The sequence below is a fragment of the Numida meleagris genome, chromosome 4 (genome assembly GCF_002078875.1).
Source record: "Numida meleagris isolate 19003 breed g44 Domestic line chromosome 4, NumMel1.0, whole genome shotgun sequence".
In the NCBI taxonomy this organism is placed as follows: domain Eukaryota; kingdom Metazoa; phylum Chordata; class Aves; order Galliformes; family Numididae; genus Numida; species Numida meleagris.
The window spans coordinates 89195853-89218193 of NC_034412.1; the positions used below are offsets into that span (position 1 = coordinate 89195853).

General features: G+C 38.2%; 1 protein-coding gene across 1 annotated transcript in view; it reads right to left on the reverse strand.

Annotated features, from left to right (window-relative positions):
• The window catches only part of FAM193A (family with sequence similarity 193 member A), a 74337-nt gene continuing 53100 nt past the window's right edge, over positions 1105–22341 (reverse strand). Inside the window, exons 14-17 of the mRNA XM_021395517.1 lie at positions 16888–17191; positions 7148–7657; positions 4343–4424; positions 1105–1985 (exon numbers count right to left, since the gene is read on the reverse strand). Coding sequence (XP_021251192.1) covers positions 1892–1985; positions 4343–4424; positions 7148–7657; positions 16888–17191 — 990 coding nt within the window. The 3' untranslated portion in view covers positions 1105–1891. The remainder of the gene's footprint in view (positions 1986–4342; positions 4425–7147; positions 7658–16887; positions 17192–22341) is intronic.

Genomic DNA, 22341 nt, shown 5'->3' on the forward strand with positions numbered 1-22341 from the left:
TGATCTTTGAGGTTCTTTTCAACCCAGGCCATACTATGATTCTATGAAATAGGCTATGCTTTTACTTTTTTCCTCAACTTGAACCTGAAGAGTAACAAAAAGGTTTTCCCCTTTAAGCCCCAGGTCAATCATTCGATAATGTGTATTGTATCATCCCCTTCTCTACACAAGGAAGACTGAAAATTCATCTACCTACAATAACTGGATGCAAACTGAGCAACTATATTATGGACGAGCAGCACAAACTAGGACGGGAGCTCCAGGACTGGCAGAAGAGGGATACAAAATTGCAGGTATCTCAGTGGTTTGTAGCCAAGCCAATCCTCCTGCTACATTTTGGCCTTAAAGGGGAAATGCAAGCAGCAATTCATTCAATGTTCTCAAGTCTCAAGCCAAGTGTAGCTGTACTGTGTCTTGCAAATTAGTCTCAAGACCAGCAGCTGTATCACAAAATATATTAGCAAGCAGAAGAAAAAAAGTGGGAATGGTTCTGGAGAAGGAAGCTAGCGGGCTATGAAAATGCACTGCCCTTTCAAATATATACTGAATGGAAGTTCTATTTTCTGTAAAGAAAATAAAAATGGAAGACTGGCCTTATAATTTAGGTAAATATGGTAATTCAAATGAAACATAGCTCTATTCTAAACAGTAGAGTATCAGAAAAACTTTTCTAAGTTTTCTATCTTTACACAGATCAAGACCAAAATACTATACAACCTGTAAAACACCATTAAATTGTTAAATACTTACACAATAGTAACACCGAGCCTACCTACTTCATTTCTACACTAACATGACATCGGAAATATTTGTATTACCTTGTTTCTCAAAGTATCTATTAAAATAGAAGCATTATAGTAATTCACAGAATTCACCAACAACTCCAGCATTCAGCAGGAATCTTTGTTGCACTAGCAGACAGTTTTTTTTCCCATCACGTGAGGTGGAAAACAAGCGTTCCTAAAGAAACATTCTCAAATTAAGTAGCACTCACTGACCGATTCTGACAAGACGGTTAGATTTAGTTTAGAATACCAATTCCCATCCAAGTACGTTTGCTCCTTCCCTCACCCCACCCAAGCAGAAAAAAGCAAGACACAGGTCTTCTGCCATACTAATGTATTCCATCTTTCAAAAAGAAAGACATGATTTTAATATTACTTAACAATATGTTAAAAAAGTAGCCAGTTAGGCTTCAGTGTTAATACAATTATACACTCTATAACAGATTCGATAGTGTGAGTACTGTTCTTTTTTTTAAATTTTCTCATTCTGCAAGTATTCTTACACAAGCTGGCTACAAGTCAGGAAAAAAAATCAAAACACAAATAGCGTAACTTGTACACTCTTAAACAGTAGATTGTGAAAGAACTGAGGAAATACTTGTCCCGTAAGAGCCTCTTTTTCATGAAGTCATGTCAGGAGAATTTTGGAGCAGATGAAAGCACAACTGACTAGGTCCATTCCTTTGTCAGGAGTCAGAATGACAAAACATAGCTAGATGCAGAAGTGACAGGAGCCACTGCAGATGATGCAAACTAGTATTTTGGCCTCCACCCAAGCCTAAGCAATTTAAAGTCTTTGAGGCCAAGGCATTCAGAAGGAGATGGAAAAGAGCTATTGTTTCATCTCCAACGGCATACAGCTACAATCAAGTAAGTCTCACTCACAGACTACAAGCACACAAGCTAACAAATTCAGGTAGAAAGTGGCAATTTTTCAGTCCGCAAGAATTATCAGGCCAAAGGGTTCAGTGCAGATCCACACAGCACTGGGGACAAGGCAAGGCAGCACTGGCTCAAGACCAGAGAAGCTCTCAGCACAGCAGGACAGGTAAGTGGAGCTGTCGTTCATTGATTCCTGCAGGATTCCCTCCCCATATTGTGTCATTTCAATGTGCAGCAAAGGTGGTTTTTTTCAAGCTAAAATTGGACCAGTTGATGGAAAGTCTCTGCCTTGTCTGTCTGGCAGAATCCAAGCAGAATCTGAAAAAAAAAAAAGAGTGATAAAGTGAAACCAATATACTTAAAAAAAAAACAAAAACAACCACCACTGATGGCATCCCTTTTTTGAAGGGCAGTTCCCATTCAGAAGGGCAAAAACTTCTAAAAAAAACATATTAAAAAAAGTGACTTGCCCATTACCCATGTAGATCAGAAACTAGTCACTTTAAACACCACTGTATTGCCAAGAGCAACTGAGAGAAGCAGCAAAGAATACAGCATATTTATCAGCACAAAAGCTTGCTGAATATTAACTAAAACCAGAGCTGACATAAGTGTATGTACCAAAACTCTTGTAACAGTAAGAATGAATTGTAGGTAATTTATAAGGCAGAAGCGCCAAGGGCATAGAACGCCACTCTTTCCTCACACCAGTCTGACTATAGCAAAGTTGCTTTTGAAACAAAGATTTGAAGAAAGGATGTTTGTAATACAGCAGATAAATTGTCCACACACCTAGAAAAAGAATCTTTAGTACAAAGAATCCACTTAGTAGTATTCACTGGACACAATACACATTTAAGGAAGAACTTTTGGAAAAGACTGGCGTGCACTAAGAAACAGGTGTTTTAGAGACAGTTAATTCATCCTCAAGTCCTTTATCGAGGTTGGGTGTAGTTCCATGAGAGCATCAAGGTAACTCCTATGTAAAATCCCTCTATGGAAGGCTACACGGTTTCTGTAAGAACTGAAAACCAAATAAGGAGAGCAGACAGAAGGAGAGAAATAGAAAGGGTACAGTGCATGGTCAGAAGTAGATTTCTTTTGTTCTTTCCATGCCAAAGTTAGAAGCAGTTCGCAAAATTAATTCTGAAGTCAGGGTGTAATAATGTATCTGTCACTCTTCTTCAAAGCAAGAAGAAAGGATGATAAATTAACAAAAATCACTAAAAACATGAATTCCTGTGGAGCTTACTGCCATGAAGAACAAGCAATGTTGCTAGCTTGCTGTTGATTATATTAGAAATTATTAAATGATATCTATTAAAAGTGTCCTCATGGTGTTTGCCTAGAGCAGCATTTATAGGGGCATTTCAGGCATCCCTTCTAAACATGAAAATTGGTATGCATGAAAACTGGATGGTTACACACACTTCCTAACAGATGAAAGTTAACTAGATTCTATCATTGAATTGATTAAAACTCATAACTGTACTGTTTTATAACCATTCATCTGGAATCATGCATGGCAAACTCTTGCATAAATTTCAGCCACACTTTTACACATAAAGAACACATTTCTTCACTGGCAGTATTTAATATATGTCACATTTCAACTACAAAACCTACCTTGCAATCTAAAGAACAAAATCTGTTAGCTGGCACAACTCAGTCATATTGAAGAATAGAGAGTATGTATTTCCAGATATTTCAATTTTAATACACTATAACGTTGATTTAAATAACATACGAATTTTGTACAGAAATAATATCCAGCACAGAGAAGCAGCTGTCCATTGCAAGATTCGGAGGTGTATTACTTCCCAGGCACACAGATTATCACAAGTATGTAAGTTCAGAAAACATATTATACCTATATGGAAAGCCTGACTTTAAAAACAAAAAAGCCCTATTCTTTAAAACCAATGGCTTTAGCTGTCCTGTGAAGCAACCATCGATTCTAAATTATTCAACTGCAGAAAGTTCATCTATAAGCTTTTTCTTAAATCATGATGAAAGACTTACCAAGAAGTATTCATGGACAACTAGCACAGCCAGCTACCATTAAAGATTATACATTTGAGTCGTTTACAGTTCTACGGAAGAACATGCTATATTATGCACATATGAGCTGTCTGCTCTTATTTGAAGAACTTAAACATAAATAACATGTGATGCATAAACCCCAAAAGCAACCAAAAGGAAAAAAAGTCTCAAGTATCAGTTCATTTTACTGTTATTGTCACTGCGCTAGCATAAGCATCCCCTCTTTATCATTAGTACAAGCTAATATTTGCAGTTGCGCTCTCTCTATTTTATGCGCGGTATAAAATTCCTAAGTAATAGCTCCCATAAACACGTAAAAAAACTCATGAAATAACCTTTTGAAAAATACCATCTGAAATGTAAAAGTTGTTTGTTCACAAAGTAACACCTTAAATAAAATTTATCATCTTTACATTAAAAAAACCAAACACTAGCAAGTACTTCGTCCGTATTCTATCCATGTGGATAATAAAAGAAATATTCAGATTTTGCTTATAGGAAAAAAATCATAGCTGGAGATATTCTGAAAATCTTGATGAGAACCTGGGGGACACAGGCGATCCTAGGATTTGGTCACTAAGCATACTGGAAGAACCACAACAGCTTTACTTGCAGGAATTACAGCACCTTACCTTTTAAAATACTCCACTTCTCGCTCCGTTTCATCCATTTCCACACTGTCTAGATCAATGTCTTTGGGTAGAAAAACATCATCTACAAAGGGAAAAGGATTACACTACATTAGATTCCATGGAGGAAGGGGGGAAAAGAAAGGAAGAAGCTGGATTAAATATGTTTTTTTTGAGAACTGTCTGAGCTTTGTAGACTAGTGATTATTCATATTTAGGCTGAATTAATACAAATTTATAATTGGAAATGAATTCTTAACAACCTCATACTATTATCTCTGCGCAATCTTTAAAGGATTTACATTGGAAGCAAGGAAGAGACAAATTAACAGTGAATTTACTGATCACATGGATTGCAAAAGATGCCAAAAGCCTGGAATACACACAAGAAACGTCGAATTATACGGAGAGCGTGATGAATCAGCTAGGAAATGAATCGTGCTTGACTGCCTGAAATTTGATGGCCTTGCTTCTATAAAGGCAGCTTCAGAAAGACTGAAGAAATTGTATTTCTAAGGAAAAACATAAAGAATTCTGGTTTTGTAGAACTGCAGTACCCCCTCTGGGACATTACAGGCTGCGTGTGCAAGTCATGCTATTTGCAATTAGGATTCTTTTGTAAACATTCTTCTAATATTTTATCATGGCTAAAATGGAAGTGTCAACTACTGTAACTATTGGTATACTATACTGTCCCAGCATTTCTTTTTCTTGTACTTCCTATCAGAAATACTTCAGAAAATGTAATTTGCAGGAGAAATCAGTTTGAGAATTTTCTCCTCAAAGTCTCCCCTTATATTCTACACCATTCCCATTTCTGAGGCAGACTCAGAACACATGCCAAAGACGCTAAGACTCAAAGTACACAGCTGAGAACACCTAGTACACATCACAACTTTCCAGAATCCCTGGAACTATGAGAGCAGAGAACTCTTCTCTAAAGACTTTCCTGACAGCTCAAAAATTACATATCTTTGCCTTGCAACTTACTTCTGAAGAACCTGAAAGCCCTGTGCTCCATATATCCCAAACTCTTTGAAAAGAGGAGTCAGAATCCTGTGCCGGACTATTTCTTCAAGAAACCAAGATCATACCAGAAGCAATGTTTGCTGGCTTAATGTTTCATCTGGAAACAAAGTCTTTGTTACCTCAGTTCTGCTATACCTGTACGTTTTTCCACAGCTGATCTTTTGTACCTTTGTTAGTTTAGTCCATAAACCCTGTATCTTTAAGAAATTACAGCCAAAGAAAAATTGCATATTACGCCATATTTCTTTTAGTTCTGACGTCAGAACTGCTCCAAGTGGCTACCTGGTCCAGATCCAGAGAGCAGCACAATTATCTCTTTAAAAAATCAGAATCATCTTCCTATGTTTTCTACATCTGAGCATTGGCTTTCAGAAACTGTAAAGTATACTTGTTTTAATAGCAGAAAAAAATCATCTCTGTGTGTATATATACACACACAGAGAAAGAGAGAGGAAAAAAAATGCAAGAAGTGACCTAAATTCCTCCTACAGTAAACCACCCACCCGTATGCAGGAGTTTCCTTCAAATGTCTCTAAAACTAGAAAAGATTGGAGTTTTGTCTTACTTCAACGACTGGGGTACACTGTTCTCTGTAAATTAAAAAACAAAGCAAACAAAACCACACAATAATACAGCATTCAGAAGAACTAAAGTATAGGAGAAAAACGTTCAGTGCTGTATTCTGGCGCAGACTGCCACTGGAGGATTGAGGTGTTACACGCTTACCAGGCAGTACAGCAGAGTGAACTGCAATATTAAGTCATTCTAGCAAACGCTTCACTTGTGCACTGCTGCTGCTCAGCTGTGTGCTCCGAGCAGACATTTCCGTACCACAAAGCTGCCCCAATCACCAGCCCCACGAGGGACCCATGCACACTCAGGAACAGATTGGTGGCCCAAACCAGCAGATAGACAAGCACGTCGCCAAAGCAAATCAGCTAGCAATGCATGTGTTCACCAGCTTTGACATTAGCCTTAGACGTTTTCAGGAAAAGAAAACAAACAAAAATACACTGGGAAGAAAATTAAGTCAGGGCAACTTGTCTGAGTGAACTCAAACTTCTATGTTTTTATTATTCCTATCAGAAGTATAACATCTATTTCCTACCACAAACTGATATTCACACAGAGAAAACAACATTTTTAATTAAACAATATTCCACTAAGTTTTCACACTGGGAAATAAAAAAATAGTGAATTAGTTTGCTACACCTGTTAATTATTTTCATAGATTATTTACGTTATTACCACTGAGAAATGAATATGTATGAACGATTACTCTGACAACAGAATCCAATAATTCTCCTTGTGCATAGATTAAGACCAATTTTAGACTAAATTCAATCCTATGTGAGGAACATCCTTGCTTTTAAACAAGCTCAGAATGGAATTTAGCATGCCGCTTCAATATATGGAATTTTTCTTAAGAAATAAAGGCTTGACAGATGAGACTGGCTTTCTGAACTGACAAAACCCTACAGAAACAGTAGCATATGCTACCTTATTCAGGCTTTAAAGCTTTCTACATCTCTTCACTAGAAGTATATACACATATCTTAAAAGGAAAATGTTATCTTCAGATTGTGCATCACCAGTGAGCACCCTGAAAAACAAAATGGAGTTATACTGACTTGAGTTTTTTCCTGACACCAGTTTCTCTGGGTTTTTGTAGCTGGGTTTGTTTTACATTATCACATTGTCTAAAGAAAGATTTTAAACTTTTGGACTTAAGAAGTAACAGTAAAAAAGAAAAAGAACAAGCAACTTCATTTTTCTTACCAATGGAATTGTTGACTTTGTCCCCTTTTTTCTTCTTGTTTTTCTTGTTCTTGCCTTTCGGTTGAGGAGAATCTGCAAGTATTAGCTTATTATTTTGCTGCTGTTCACTTGGTGAAGGGGATTCACTTGTGATGAGTGCTTTCTCTTCCTTTATGTGGTTCAACAGGATGCCATTGGCCTTCTTGAACACCTGCGCACACTGCTGACGCACGCCAAGCGGAGCAACCACTAATACCCCCACGTCCAATTCCACCACACAACCAGCCAGACACTCAAGCCCAACCCCGTAGCAGGACCCAACAGGCTTGTGCACAAAGTCAACAAACCGCCACTTAATCTGCTTGAACCTCAGCCCGTTGGCTCCAGCCCAAAGATCAAGCATAACAACAACAAGAAAAAAGACCGCCCCACCCCCAGGCACACTCACACCTCCCGCAAAAAGCAGGTCGGAGGCAAAAGTACCAACAGCACTCGCAAGGCCACAACCCAGCTCAAAAAGCGACCTATAACCTGTGTGATACACGCGTAGACACAGCGAACAAGACGACCCTGCCATCCTTACCGAATCAACAAGAGAACCAAGAAGAAGCTCACCAGAAACAAAGGAAACAGATACCTGGCCTGCCTGGCAGAATGGAAAAAGAACGTCCACATTAGGACACACGAAAAACATCCAATCTTCCTACATTTTCTATACAGCACACAACTGAAGAAGCACTTCAAACCCCCGAAAAGAATGTAGCAGAAACTCCTCAACTTCCGAAACCCGCCACCTCAACCATTAAAAAAACTCGTAAAAAGCAAAAACACCGGCCACTACAGCAAGTCGAACCAGAACGTCAAACAAAAAAAGAACAAACAAAGTATTAAAAGTCACACAAAACTGAAAAAACAAACTGTAACGTCTCTAAAAGATTAGGAAATGAACAATGCAAGGCGCATTATGGCAGCATAACCAACATATGTGAGATAAAAACAAGCAGCAGGAAAAAAATCGAGAAAAAACCCAAAAAAAACCTCAAAGTAGAAGCACAGAAAAAACAAAAGAGAAATGCAAGGTCTCTGGAAAACAAAAAAAGATAAACAAAACCAACTGATAAGCCTCCAAAAAAGACTCAGAAGAACAAAGGCAAAAAAAAGACCCCAAGAATCACAAAAACTGAACAAAAACGAAACTAGCAACGCAAGAACCCCATCTATATGAATAAAAATGAGATAAAAGAACCTCGGCCAGAACAAGGAAACAAATATAGAAACTAAGGCTAAGTAAGACAGAAGAAACACGGACTAAGCATTCAATAAAAAAAAAAAAAGTAAGAAAAAAAAGCAACGCAAAACAAAACAACAAGAACATCAAAAAGAAAACAAAAGCTAACAAGAACGAAAAGACAAAGACAAGAAGTGAACAGTAAGATCATAAACACGCAAAACAAAAATATAAAAAAATTTAACCAACGATAACTGCAAGATCAGGAAAAGAGGAACAACATATAAACCAAAAGAAAAACAAAACAAAAGCTGGAACCTCCGAACAAAAAGATACAAAAACCCTGATCATACAATTCAAAGAATCTACACAGGATGACGTCACCACAGTAATAGAAGCCATGCAAAAAGCACAAAAAACACATTATCTCAACACCAAAAAAGCCAAACATAAGCAAGCATCAGAACAGGCAGACTCAGTACAAACAAACAAATTCAAAAGAATAAAATAATAACGCTGAAGAAAAGTAAAATGAATAAAGCAAAACATAAAAATGAAACAAAAAATAACATCAAAAATAAAACGTCACACAAAATCATCATAAAGAAAGAAAAAAAAAAAAAGCAAACAAGCCCCTTCTTAAACTAAGAACGATAACTTGCCGCTCTAAACACACCAAGAGCAAAAGCAGAAAAGAAATCCCATGTTAAAAGCTAAAACAAATAACTTTTAACTTGAAATAACTGCACAAATATCAACCCTAAACAAACCTTTAACCCCCACTCCTGACAAGCCTCACATATCAGTCTGAAGGAGGAAGGACACACAAGTCACAACGAAAAAACAATCTCAACCTCCTAAAAGGCGCCAGACACAAGCACGCAACAAAAAGCAAAAAAAAACATTAAAACTCCAACAAAACCATCAAACAAAAAGAGGAACACAGAAAAAAGGAACACATAACAAAAAGAAACACAAAACAATAAACCAGCTACTAAAACACAAAATTTCCACCACTACTAAAATGAACCTGCACCAAAGAGGCAGTCGATACCCAAAACCTGGAGGAACTAAAGACAAAGTTGGATGAGACGCTGAAAAGCCTAGGACAGCAAGAGCAAAAAAAGACCAAAAAAGAAGGGTCCAAACAAGAAAACCTGCACGAAAAGTAAAACCAACGACATTATAAGCCCAGCCAACACAGCAAGAAAAAGATGATGACGGAAACGCAGAAAAAACTGAACCGGAAAACCAAAAATAAAGAACACTTGAAACCAAGAACACAAAAGCAACCAAAAGAGAAATCTGACAAAATGAAATAACACATAAAACAGCAGAAGAAAAAAAAAAGAAGAGCCAAATAACCAAACACAAAAAAAATCAAAAAAGAAAAAAAAAACAAGACGTGATTATCAAGACAAAAAAGTAAAGGTAAACACACAGAGGGGGTACAAAACACGCTTCAGCAGTCAAAAAAATGAGGTGAAAGAAAAAACACACTCCAATAGCCTACACGGATTTGCACAAGTCAGGCACGCAGGCCCGCCCGAAAACCGCGAAAGGATGCAGAGCAAGAGATGACTATGAACAATACCAAGGCTGCTACCATGCAAAGAACAACAACACATTACCTTCCAAAAAGAAAACCCGGTACCAAGAACACCTCCTCCCACAGAAGGGGAAGACCAAAACGAAGTTAATAACGAAAAACAGAATAAATACTACAGGAAAAGGAAGCTGGAGCAAGAACGACATCAAAAAAACAAACAGCAACAAAACACAGAAGACTAAAAGACCGAACAATATCAAAGGAATGAAAAAGTAGAGAACAAAAAAAAAACAAAAGGAGAAAACCAAAACAAGGAAGGACATACAAGATAAAGGAGTACATAAAGACACAGATAAAAAGAAACAGAAATAGCACGATCGACACAAGCTTAAAAAAACTATATCCAAAACAGAAGAAAAACAAAAAACACAGGGAAGAACAAAAAAGAGAAAACAAAGACCTATAAAAAAACAAAAAAAGACAACTAACCTAATGCGAGCAGGATATCAAAACAGAAAATTGAAAAAAACAAAAAAAAAATAACATCCCCATCAGACATCAAGACAAGAGAAAACACACAGCCAACAACCCTGCACTGAAGTAGGCAAGCCAATCAAAGGAAACAGTACGACAACTCATTAAACCAGCAAAAGAAAACCCGGTAGTAACGTCCAAAAAGACCTGTAGCAATCGGCCACAAATAGTGGAAACAAATCAGCCCCTATAAAAGAAAAGTTAACAAAAACTCACCACATAATAAAAAAATACACGAAACAACAACAAAACAAAACCCAGTGAAGATACATACACGACAGAAGGATCATTCAAAGCTTCAAACTCAAAAACGGTATAGATAAACCAAGAAAACTGCCTGATAAAAAAAAAAAAAAGCAGCACAACCTGTAACTAACTAAAAACAAGAAGGTAGTGTCAATATAACATAAAAAAGAAGAAAATAATTCAAGAACCATGCATAAAAACATCCTAATGGTACCAAAAAAACAAAAAAAATAAAAAAAAACAAAAAACTCTTAAACACATAATAAAACCCAACCAACTGACGAGGAATATATAACACAAAAAGAAAAACAAAAAGCAAAAAACACCAACATACGCCGCCAAGGCCGAAAAACGCAAAAGAACAACACCCAAAACACAAGACGACATTCAAAAGGAGAAAGAACGACAGACTACAGACAGGCCCACAAAAGAGAACTCCAGCGAAAAAACAAACAACATCATACACAACACAAGACAAAGAGTTAAAGAGCGAACAGCAATGGCCAACACAACCACAACCACAATAACAAACCAAGAAAAACACCAGAAAAACATATCCAAAAAAATAAAAATAAAAATAAAAAAAAAACAAAAACAAAAAAAAAGACAAAAAGAAAAACATCTAACAGGAAAAATGACTATCAAACCGGAAAAACAGGAACCAAGGTAAAAACAAACTCAAAAAACAACATACAGGACCTCACAAACGGAGAAACACAAAACCAAGAACAAACAAAGAACCATGCAAGAAAAAATGAAGCAACAAAAACTAACTAGATGACACAAGAAAATAATCACACGAGACACGACCAACACAAAATTATTAACAATAAACTACCGCTAACCCCAAAAAACTAGACAAAAAAAGATCCCACCCAGCAATATTAACTCCGTGGTAAAAGCTGAAAAAGGCGAAAACAACACAACCTACCATACCTACAAAACAAACATCAACAGACTGTCTGAAACAAGAAACAAACTCTTAAAAAACAACCAGAAAAAGAGCGGCATCAAAAATAAAGCACAAAAACAGAGAAAAAAAATAGCTCAAATACAACAGAAGACTGAAGAAAAAAGTACGAGAAAAAACTTCACATAAGAATAGAAAACCACGACAAAGCTCAAACAAAATAGCTAATAAAGCTCAGCAAATAAAAGACGAACTTTTACCATCCAACAAAAGGAACCACAAAAGTCCACAGCACAACACAAACAAACCAGCAGCAAGGGAATAACAAAAACAACTCTGCACAAAAAAAACCAGCACAAAACACATCACAAAACAGCAAAACGTACCTGAACAAACGAGATGGGGCACCAAAAAAACCAGATATGCAGCAAAGAAAAACAACAACCACAGTAGAACAAAAACCTCAATAACGAAACAACAACACAGAGGCCCCTAAAGCACAAGGAAGAAAAGAAGAAGCAGCAAAAAGTGGAACATGAGGTCAAGAAAAAAAAGAAAAAAAAACAGGAAACAGTGAAAGAAATGAAGATAAAACGAAACAACTATTTCGTCAACAAACTGGCCCAAAATCACGAAGAAAACATTAACAAAAATAACAGAACACACCACCTACACACAAAAAAAAAAAAAAAATGCATTACAGAGGAAAGAAAACATCACCTAAAAACAAAAAAAGAAACTAAAAAGAAAAAACAACACGAAAAAAAAAAAAAGAGAACAAACGAGATACAAAAGACAAAAAAAAAACAAAGAAAATGAACAAACAACAAGTACACGAGCAAACAACAAAGAAGAATACGAAGTACAAAAACTCAAAAATTGATGAAACACACGCGGACAAGACAGAAAACTGGGTGCTGCTGCACGACACGAAACAAACCGAGAAGGACAAAAAAAAAGTGACAGAAGAACTACCCAAGACAACGGTGTTAGCTGCCATAAAGGCAGCCTGCAAAGTGCAAAAACAAGTCCCCTGTACACAAGTAGCAAACTACATGCTGCCAGTAACACAAAATCATTAAAAACAACACGCGGTAGAAAACAAGAAAAGGATGACATCCCAGAGAGAGGGAGAAAAAAGATCACAAAACACAAATGAAAAACAAACAATAATAAAAGATCATAGAAATACAGAATTACACTGACCCTATAAAGAATCAAAAATGCAACAAAAAAGAGAAAATACTAAAAGATAAACAAGGAGATGCAAAGAGCCCTAGCAGGAGCACATCACCCAAGAGAATCAATCCACCAAAACAACACAAAAAAACCGCAAAAAGAAGACGCGACAAAATCACAAACAACAACAAAGGAACCTAGAAAACAAAATGTCAAGAAAACTGCTACAAGATAACACAGATAGAAAAGAACATACAAAAAGATATAAAATAGTAACGAAAAAATTAAAACTAAAAAAAAAATTAAAAGAAAGAGATGAAAAAGACAAAATATAAAGCACAGACAAGCAAAGCAACAATAGCAAGCTAAAAAGAAATACCATACTCCTCTACAAATGTGAAGCCATAAATACACAAAGAGAGGTAAAACAACATAACGAGGGCAAAAAATAAAAAAGCAGAACGCCAACAGAAGCTAGCAAACAACAACCGCCTAGAAAAACAACACCGAACAACCATAACCAAGGGATCAGCTACCCCGCTCATCAAATAAAAGGCAAGTTCCTCCATATCAATACGATTTAAAACAAGGGAAACAACTTAACAAAAAAGAACAACACACCAAAATGAAAAAAACCAAAAAAAAAAACAGCAGACCCCCCTCAAACAAAGAACAGACTAAAAGGCAGCAGCACAGTAGATGCAAGAATGTGAATAGAAAAACAAAAAAAAAACTAGTTCCCCAAACAGAAAACGCTCCCAAAAAACATCAAAAACCAACATCGACAAAAGCCCCCGGAACAAACTAAACGCAAACTCTAAGACCAGATGGAAACGACAAGACAGACATCCAAGCAAAGGAAGGACAAAAAAGCAGCACTGAACAAACAGGGCGCATAAAACCATCTACAAAAGAACCAGACAACACCGGCAAAACAGTAAAACCAACATACAATAACCCCGAAGACAAACCTAAACACAAGCCAAAATATTCAAAAAAAAAAAGACATCAAAAATAAGAACAGCTGAAAAACGCGACAACAGGAATTAGCCAGGAGAGCCCGATACACAAGAAACAAAAAATAAAGCAACAAAGAGAAGGAACACTCAAGTAGAAATGGAAGCAAAACACAAACACAAAACAATCACAATAAGAACAAGATAAAAAAACCAGACAATCCTGGAAGGAACGAACACACAACACAGCAAGAAAGAAAGATACAAACAAGGAAGGGTCAACAAATAAAAAAACCTCACAAGGAATTCCACCAAGCAAAAACAAAGCACAAAAACAGTGCTACGCAAGCAAAAACACTGAAACCCAAAGAAAAAAAAAAGAAAAAAAAGCACAAACAGAAAGGAACCAAAAAAAGAAGAAAGAAAAAGAATCATGGAGAAAGGCATTAAACACTGAAGCCACGAAAAAAAGAGAAGAAAAACAAAACGGCCCAAAAGACAACAAAAAAAAAGAGGATCAGACACACAAAAATGCGGGAAGACAACAAAGACAATCCAAAACAAAAACTCAAAACAGAAATAAACACAATGAGAAAACAAAGCAGAAAAACAAAAACATAACAAAAAGAAGAGAAAAGAAAAAGAAAAAACACAGGGCTCTGAATGAATAAAAACAGACAAGCAAAGACAAAGAGTGTATGTACAAGGATGTATTGAAAAATCAAAAACAATGCCAAAAGAGCAAGAGAAAACATGAAAACAAAAGAAAAAAGAAAAACCCAAAAAAACGAGGGGGAACATACACAGCTGAATCCGCACCTCACACGAAAAAAAAAAAAAACATAAACCAAAAACTCAGTACGAAGTATAAAAGCCCAAAGCAAAACAACAGAAAAACAACCCTATGCCACATGACAACCAGTAAGACACAAAACACCCACGACAAAGAAAGCAAAAACAAGACAGGAAACAAAACAAGCAAAGAACAAAAAAAAAAAAAAAACAAAGATCGGAAAGCACCATTGTCAAATTGGGTATATCCCTCGACTCTTAACATAGAGAAGGATCAAAGAAAGAAAAAATAAAAACTAAAAAGGAAAAGAACGCAAACCCCAACTCAAAGAAACAACTGAAAAAACCAAAAACAACACAAAAAAGTTCACCTGTATTAAAAACACAAATTCCTACCCAGGCTAAAGAGAACAAAAGCAATACACACATGACATTAAATCAACACCACCTGAAAAAGACCCAAAAAAAAACAATTCAAAACAGCTCCAGCCATACAGATAATGCAATCAAAAGCTACACACATCCACACAAACATAAAAACCATCAGCCGAGCTCAGTAAAAATACAGACACAAAAGTCTAAACACAGCGAAAAAAAACACAGCATATACCCAGCCTCTCCTGCCAGTTTAAACCAGACATAGACAGAATCAGAACAAACTGGAAGGTTGGTGCAAATCAAAAATAAAAAAAAAAAAAAAAAGAAAAGACGCAATAAAAACAAAAACCACAGGCACAAAACAGCCTATCAAAGAAATAACACACAAGCCATGATCTGGCAGAACAAAATAACACCCAGACGACCAGCGCAGCCAAATACAGCTGGAACCTCAAATACAAAACATCCCGAAACCGTCAGACACAACACAGCACAGGCGAACTCCCACAAAACACAAACACACAGAGAACACCAGATGAAACAAAGGTACCAAAACCAACAAAGCAGAAAAAAATAAAAAAACCAACAAGCACTAACACCTGCCCAATCCACATGGAGACAAAACAGTAAACGCAAAAACACACAACAGATGGGTCGCGAACCAAAGAAATGGCAAAAACAACAACAGCAAACATAAAAGAATCAAAAGGATGACAACCACAACAGGCAGCCACAAAGGCATGGAGAAGAAAAATGCAAAGATAGCAGAAGGGACAGTAGAAAAAAATAGAATGTAGCAGAGAAGAAGAAAGACCGAACACTGTTAAGAAACGCCAGGAAAACACAACAGTGAACAAAGAAACAAAAATAAGACACGACAAACAAAAAACATGAGAAAAGAAAACAGAAAAACCAAGAGTCATCGCAGCGACACAACCTTCACTACCAGCAACCACAGAATCATAGAATCATAGAATGGCTTGGGTTGGAAAGGACCTCAAAGATCATCAAGTCTCAACCCCCCTGCCAAGTGCAGGGCCACCAACCACTAGACCAGGCTGCCCAGAGCCACGTCCAGTCTGGCCTTGAACGCCTAAAGGGACGGGGCATCCACAACCTCCCTGGGCAACCTGTTCCAGTGCGTCACCACCCGCTGTGTGAAAAACTTCCTCCTAATATCTAACCTAAATCTCCCCTGTCTCAGCTTAAAACCATTCCCCCTTGTCCTATCGCTATCTACCCTCACAAACAATCGATCCCCCTCCTGTTTATACACTCCCTTCAAGTATTGGAAGGCCAATCTCTGAACCAAGAAAAGGAAGGTGAGAGGAATGCACCATATTAACCACTGCCTTTGCCCCTTTCAGCAGGGCCCACAGTTCAAATGAATGAAATATGTGAAATGGCACCATATCAATATTAATTGTTGATTTTGAATCATACTTCTACAAGCAGACACCAGGTCTTAATCCTTGCTCTGTACCTTTCTCTTCTTCATTACTTACATGCTCTGAGTCAAAAGAATTTTGCAGAACCTGCAAAAAACCAAGTTCTCTCAAAGCACAAAAATGATTAAAAAGACTCCTATGTCTAATTGTCTAAAAATAAAAATAAAAAAATGCTAGCATTTCGAACTAAAAATCTCAGCACATTATCGCCAAAATGGAATATTAAATTTTGACCTCCAATATATATTAAATGAAGATTGAATTAGTCCTATTACACGGACTAAAGTCTCATTACTCTTCCCACCATTCAAGACTCATTTGACTCTAAATTCTTTCTAATGAAAGCAAGGAAATTATCAGTCTTCCTGATGAAAGCGACTCCTAGCTCTTCTGTACGAGCCTTTCACCAGCTCAGAATAAGCCTTATTCCTTACACTTCACTATTCCCTCTAAAAGGACTCCAATCAGAGTCCAAACAGACTGCAATTTAAAAAGCAATGTTAACAGTTTTACTGATACTCAGTCAACTGCTAATTTATACCAGCATACAGTAATTTCCTAGGATCAGGACACATCTCCCTTGTCAGGCTTACCTTATTGTGTGTAAAGGGGGAAGCTGTATACAAGGTGGGATGGATAAGTGGACGAGGAAGGTGGGGAATTGTATGCAATGGTATATGTCCATGAATATGAGGATAAAGATGAAGTGCAGGATGTGCAGGTTTTTCAGGATTCATAAACTGATGGCCAGCAGGCAGACGTCCAGTTGCAAGTGCAGAGGCTGTTAGACCTGAAGCTTCTTGTTTGCAAACATGACATTCACAAGCATTTGGACCTTGGTCAGCCTGTAAGTGCAAAATAAAATAAAATCAATATACTTGACAATACATTCAGATAGCTCCCTATATCCTTTTTTCTTAATAATCATAAACATGATTTACATTTGAATACATCTATTAATAAATCCAGAGCATCCACAGAATTCATTCATTCTGAAAAAAAAACAAATTAAAAGCACTAATGGGGGATCTTTATCTTAGTTAAGCATGAAATGCCCTCAAGATTAACATAGTTTGATACCAGATTTTGAATGCCTACTACCAGTGACAATAAGCAAAATTTTGATACAAATTATCAAGGCCAGACAGGAATAGGAAACCTTGATAACATTAGATAGTTGCTAGGTTGTTAATTCCACTATAAACATGGAATTGGATGTTTATACTTCACAATTTCTCAAGTATATGGAAAAACAGTACATACAACCATAGTAGTAAGGGCTGTTAAGCTGACAAAGCTGGAAGAAGTCCTAAGACTTAGGGAGAGCATGGCCAGTAGGTCAAGGGAAGGGATTTTTTTCCCTCTGCTCAGAGCTGGTGAGATACACCTGGGGTGATGGGCTGCTCAGTACAAGAAATGAGGACACACTGGAACAAGTCCAGCAAAGGGTCACAGAGATGATTCAGGATTTAGAGCATATGTTGAGGAAAGGCTGAGAGGGCTGGGATTGTTCAGCCTCCAAGGAGAAGACTCAGGAGGACCTTACCAATGTGCACAAATATCTGACTCTGGGGGAGGAGGACAGTGAAGATAACAGAGCAAGCCTCTTCTCAGTGGTACTGCATGAAAGGATGAGAAGAAATGGGCATGGGTTGAAATACAGGAAATTCCACTCCAAGTGTTTAGGTACTTATTTTATTGTGAAGGTGGCTGAACACTGAAGCATGTTATCCACAGCAGTTCTGAAGCCTCCAATCCCTGGTGATATTCAAAATCCAACTGGATGCAGAGCTGACCAACCTTCTCCTAAAGAGCTTGCTTTGTGTAGGAGGTTTGGACTAGACCATCTGCAGAGGTCCCTTCCAAATTCAATTTGTATGTGATTGTCATACAAATTAAAGGAAACACGTGCCTTACTGGAGTCTTTACTGATCTTAAGGACTCAAGTACTCTGGAAGAAAAGAAACCCCAGAAAGCGTGATCTCAATTTCCTTCTCTCAGCTTAGTACTTTTCCTACCACTGTCATCTGACATTTTACTGGAAGACAGTTTTTACCAGAAGCAATACAGGAACGCTTCCCAGCCGCTACTTCTTCCCAGTAATGTGGCTCTACACATTTTTTCCAAGAAGCAACATTAGCTTCTCAGCTTAGCTTTCTAGAAAAGAATTGACAGGTAGCATTTCTCTCCAACACGCATGCTTTCTTCTCAGAAACATGTAACACTTCATTTTAACTTAGAAGTATTACAACATTTGACGTGAGGTATATTTTGACATCTGAAGATTTCTTACACCAAATACAACAAATGAATGAATTAGATTTACTAAGAGCAAATACAACTTTCTCCTGAAACAAGTATTATCAAGCAACTAGTAATAATGTATTAACAAATTAAGAAGAGGAAAAATAAACAAAAAAAGCAGTATGGAGATTCAAAATCTGATTCTGATCTGGGTACTAGGTATGAAAAAGGAATTTAAAGTGTAATTAAGAAATTGACAGAATCAGAATGGTTGAGCTTGGCAGAGACCTCTGAGTCCTTCTGGCCCAAGCCCTGCCCCAACAAGACCACCCCGAGCAGGGTGCACAGGCCCACATCCAGGCAGCTTTTGGAGATGCCCAAGGAGGAAATTCCACAGCCTCTCTGGACTGCCTGTGCCAATGCTACATCACGCACACAGCAGTGAAATGCTTTGAGGTGTTCAGATGGAACCTCTTGTACTATCATTTGTGTCCAATGTCTCCTGTCCAGGCACCGGGCACCACTAAGCAGAGTGACTCCATCCTCTTTGCATCCTCCCTTCAAGCCTCTTGTCCATCAGAATCCCCAGGTCCTTCTCCAAAGGGCTGCTGTCAATGAATTCTTCTCCAAGCTTGTGCACCAATCCACCAATGCTGTTACTCCATTGCACAAGACCACGAGAAGGCGAAGCAGTGATGGCTGTCTCAGATCATCCCTTCATCTGCTACATGCCTTAACGCACCTTCCATGAAGATTTGCTGCAAGATCTTTCCATGCCTCTAGTTCACCGGGTCTTCCTTTCTCACTTTCTTAAAAATGGGAGTGATATTCCCTCTTTTCCAGTCATTGGGAACTTCACCTGACAGCCATGACTTTTCAAATATGATGGAAACATCAGTGAGATCCCCATGAACCTATTCTTCCTGAGGCTGAACAGTCTCAGCTCTGAGCATCTCTTCAGAGAAGAGGCGCTCCAGGCCATTCATCATCTTTGGCAGCCCTGCACTGGACTCTTTCCAGTGTGTCCAGGTCTCTCTTGTATGGGAGGCCCTGAACTAGATAAACACTCCAGGTGCAGCCTCACCAACACTGAGTAGAGGGGAATGATCACCTCTCTTCATTGCTGATACTCAGCCTAATGAAGGCGGGAAATGAGAAATCCCAACAGATAATGCAAAATGATCTCAAACGCATATGTGAAATGAATCATATGAATGCAGCATTACAAGATAAATACTCAGCTCTGATAAGAAATTATCAGGCAAAAAAAGTCATTAAGAGTGCCTCAGAATATTTTCTCTCTTTCCCCCCAAAGTAAACAGAAAAAATGGTTAAATAATGCCTTAGGGAAGTAAACTAAAATGGAGGGTGAAAGCAAAGTAGACTTATATAATCACAGCATCATTTGATTTTCCACAACAAATGTGGAATCCATTCACTCATTTCCAGCTAGCTTGACATGCTAGAAGTCTCAGCACATTTAAGAATTATGGCATTGGTAAGTGATACATAGAAAAAAGATTTCCCAACATGCTTATTGAGAGAACAACAGACTGGGAGGAGCAATCCTTGAGAGTAGCCCTGCTGAGAAGGACCTGGGGGTCCTGGTGGATGAAAAACTTAACTTAAAACTTAGCCAACATTGTGCTCTTGCAGCTCAGAAAGCAAATGGTATCCTGGGCTCCATCAGAAGAGGGGTGGCCAGCAGGGAGAGGGAGGTGATTGTACCTCTCTGCTCTGCCCTTCTGAGGCCCCATCTGGAGTACTGCATCCAGGTCTGGGGCCCCCAGTACAAGAAAGATACAGAGCTGCTGGAGGGCCACAAAGATGATCAGAGGGCTGGAGCAGCTCTCCTACAAAGACAGGCTGAGGGAGCTGGGTTTGTTCAACCTGGAGAAAAGAAGGCTGTGGGGTGACCTCATTGCAGCCTTCCAGTACCTAAAGGGAACTTACAAACAGGAGGAGAGTCAACTCTTTGAAAGGGTAGATAACAGCAGGACAAGGGGAAATGGTTTTAAGTTGAAGGAAGGAAGATTTAGGTTGGATATCAGGGGGAAGTTCTTTACTATGAGAGTGGTGAGGTGCTGGAACAAGCTGCCCAAGAGGTTGTGGATACCCCATCCCTAGAGATGTTCAAGGCCAGGTTGGATGGAGCCCTGGACAGCCTGGTCTAGCATTAGATATGGAGGTTGGTGGCCCTGCCTGTGGCAGGGGGGTTGGAGCTTGATGATCCTTGAGGTCCCTTCCAACCTAAGCCATTCTATGATTCTGTGAGAGAAAAATTGTAGCTTAATACTCAGAAGACATTAGAAAATCCTTTCACCAAAAGGCCTTACAGACATGCCAACCACAGGGGACACCCAACAGGAGCTCCCACCTGACTATCATCTAATAACAGAATCACAAAATTGCAGGGGTTGGAAGAGACCTCAAGAGGATCAAGTCCAACTCCCCTGCCAAAGCTGGTACCCTACTACAATAGGTCACACAGGTAGGTGTCCAGCCAGGTCTTGAATATCTCCATAGAAGGAGATTCCATATCCTCTCCAGGCAATCTGTTCCAGTGGTCTGTCACCCTTACCATAAAGTTCTTCTGCATGTTTGTTTGAAACTTCCTCTATATGAAACTTCCTATGTTCATGTTTTACGTCATTGCTCCTTGTCCTGTCACACTACCAAGAAGAGCCTGGCCTCATCCATTTGCCTCCCACCTCCTTTTGGATATTTATAAACATTTATCAGATCCTTCCTCAGTCTTCTTTTCCCCAGGCTGAACAGACTCAGGTTACCCAGTCTTTCCTCATATAGGAGATGCTCCAGGCCCTTAAATCATCTTTGTGGCCCTCCACTGGACTCCTTTTAGGAGACCCATCTTTTTTTTTTTTTTTTTTTTGCATTGGGGAGCCTAGAACTGGACACTGCACTCCAGATGTGGCCTCATCAGGGCAAAGTAGAGGGGGAAGATCAAACCCCTCAAAGATTTCCCCCAGTGTGGAATCTTTTGCACAATAAGAGTGAGTGATATTTCCTCTCTCAAAGTGATAAACCCCTGTTATAGCTGTAGGATAACACAGACTGAAAGAAACACAAAGACAAGTCCATCAGATGCTTTACTCTGATGGTCATGGAACTATACGTTCAGCTGTTAAACCAGACACCACTACCTGCTGAGCAAATAATCTGGGTAAGGATCTCTGTGTGTTTTAGTGAACTTACAGAAGAGAGCGCAACAATCTTAAACAAAAACAAGAAAGAAAAATACAAACATAAAAAACCACAACAAAAAACCCACATATATTATTCATACAACAGGCTACTACACAGGGTTTCAACAAGGCAAATTAGTCCTCAGATGTAACATTAAAAAGTGCCCATTAACTACACACTCATTGTAATCCCCTGAACAGTAGTTTCACTTAACATCAACATTTAACAAAGACCAAACTCAAACCTACAAGATGTGTTTCTTAGTATCTGTTTCTCACTCATATAAGCAGGAAGATAGAAATTGCTTTTACTGAAAACACCTTCAATATAACTAATGCATTTCAGGTTGTGAAAAAAAGGATATCACCTAGGACAATATACAATCAACTGGAACATATTTTAGATATCATAGCTACCTACTGATAACAATATATTCAAAGTTAAAGATACAATTCAGGTTGAAGATACAAATGTATTACCACTGAAGCAGTCACATTTCTGAAGTTACTAAAAGGTTGTATTTTTTTCTTCATAGGTTACAATA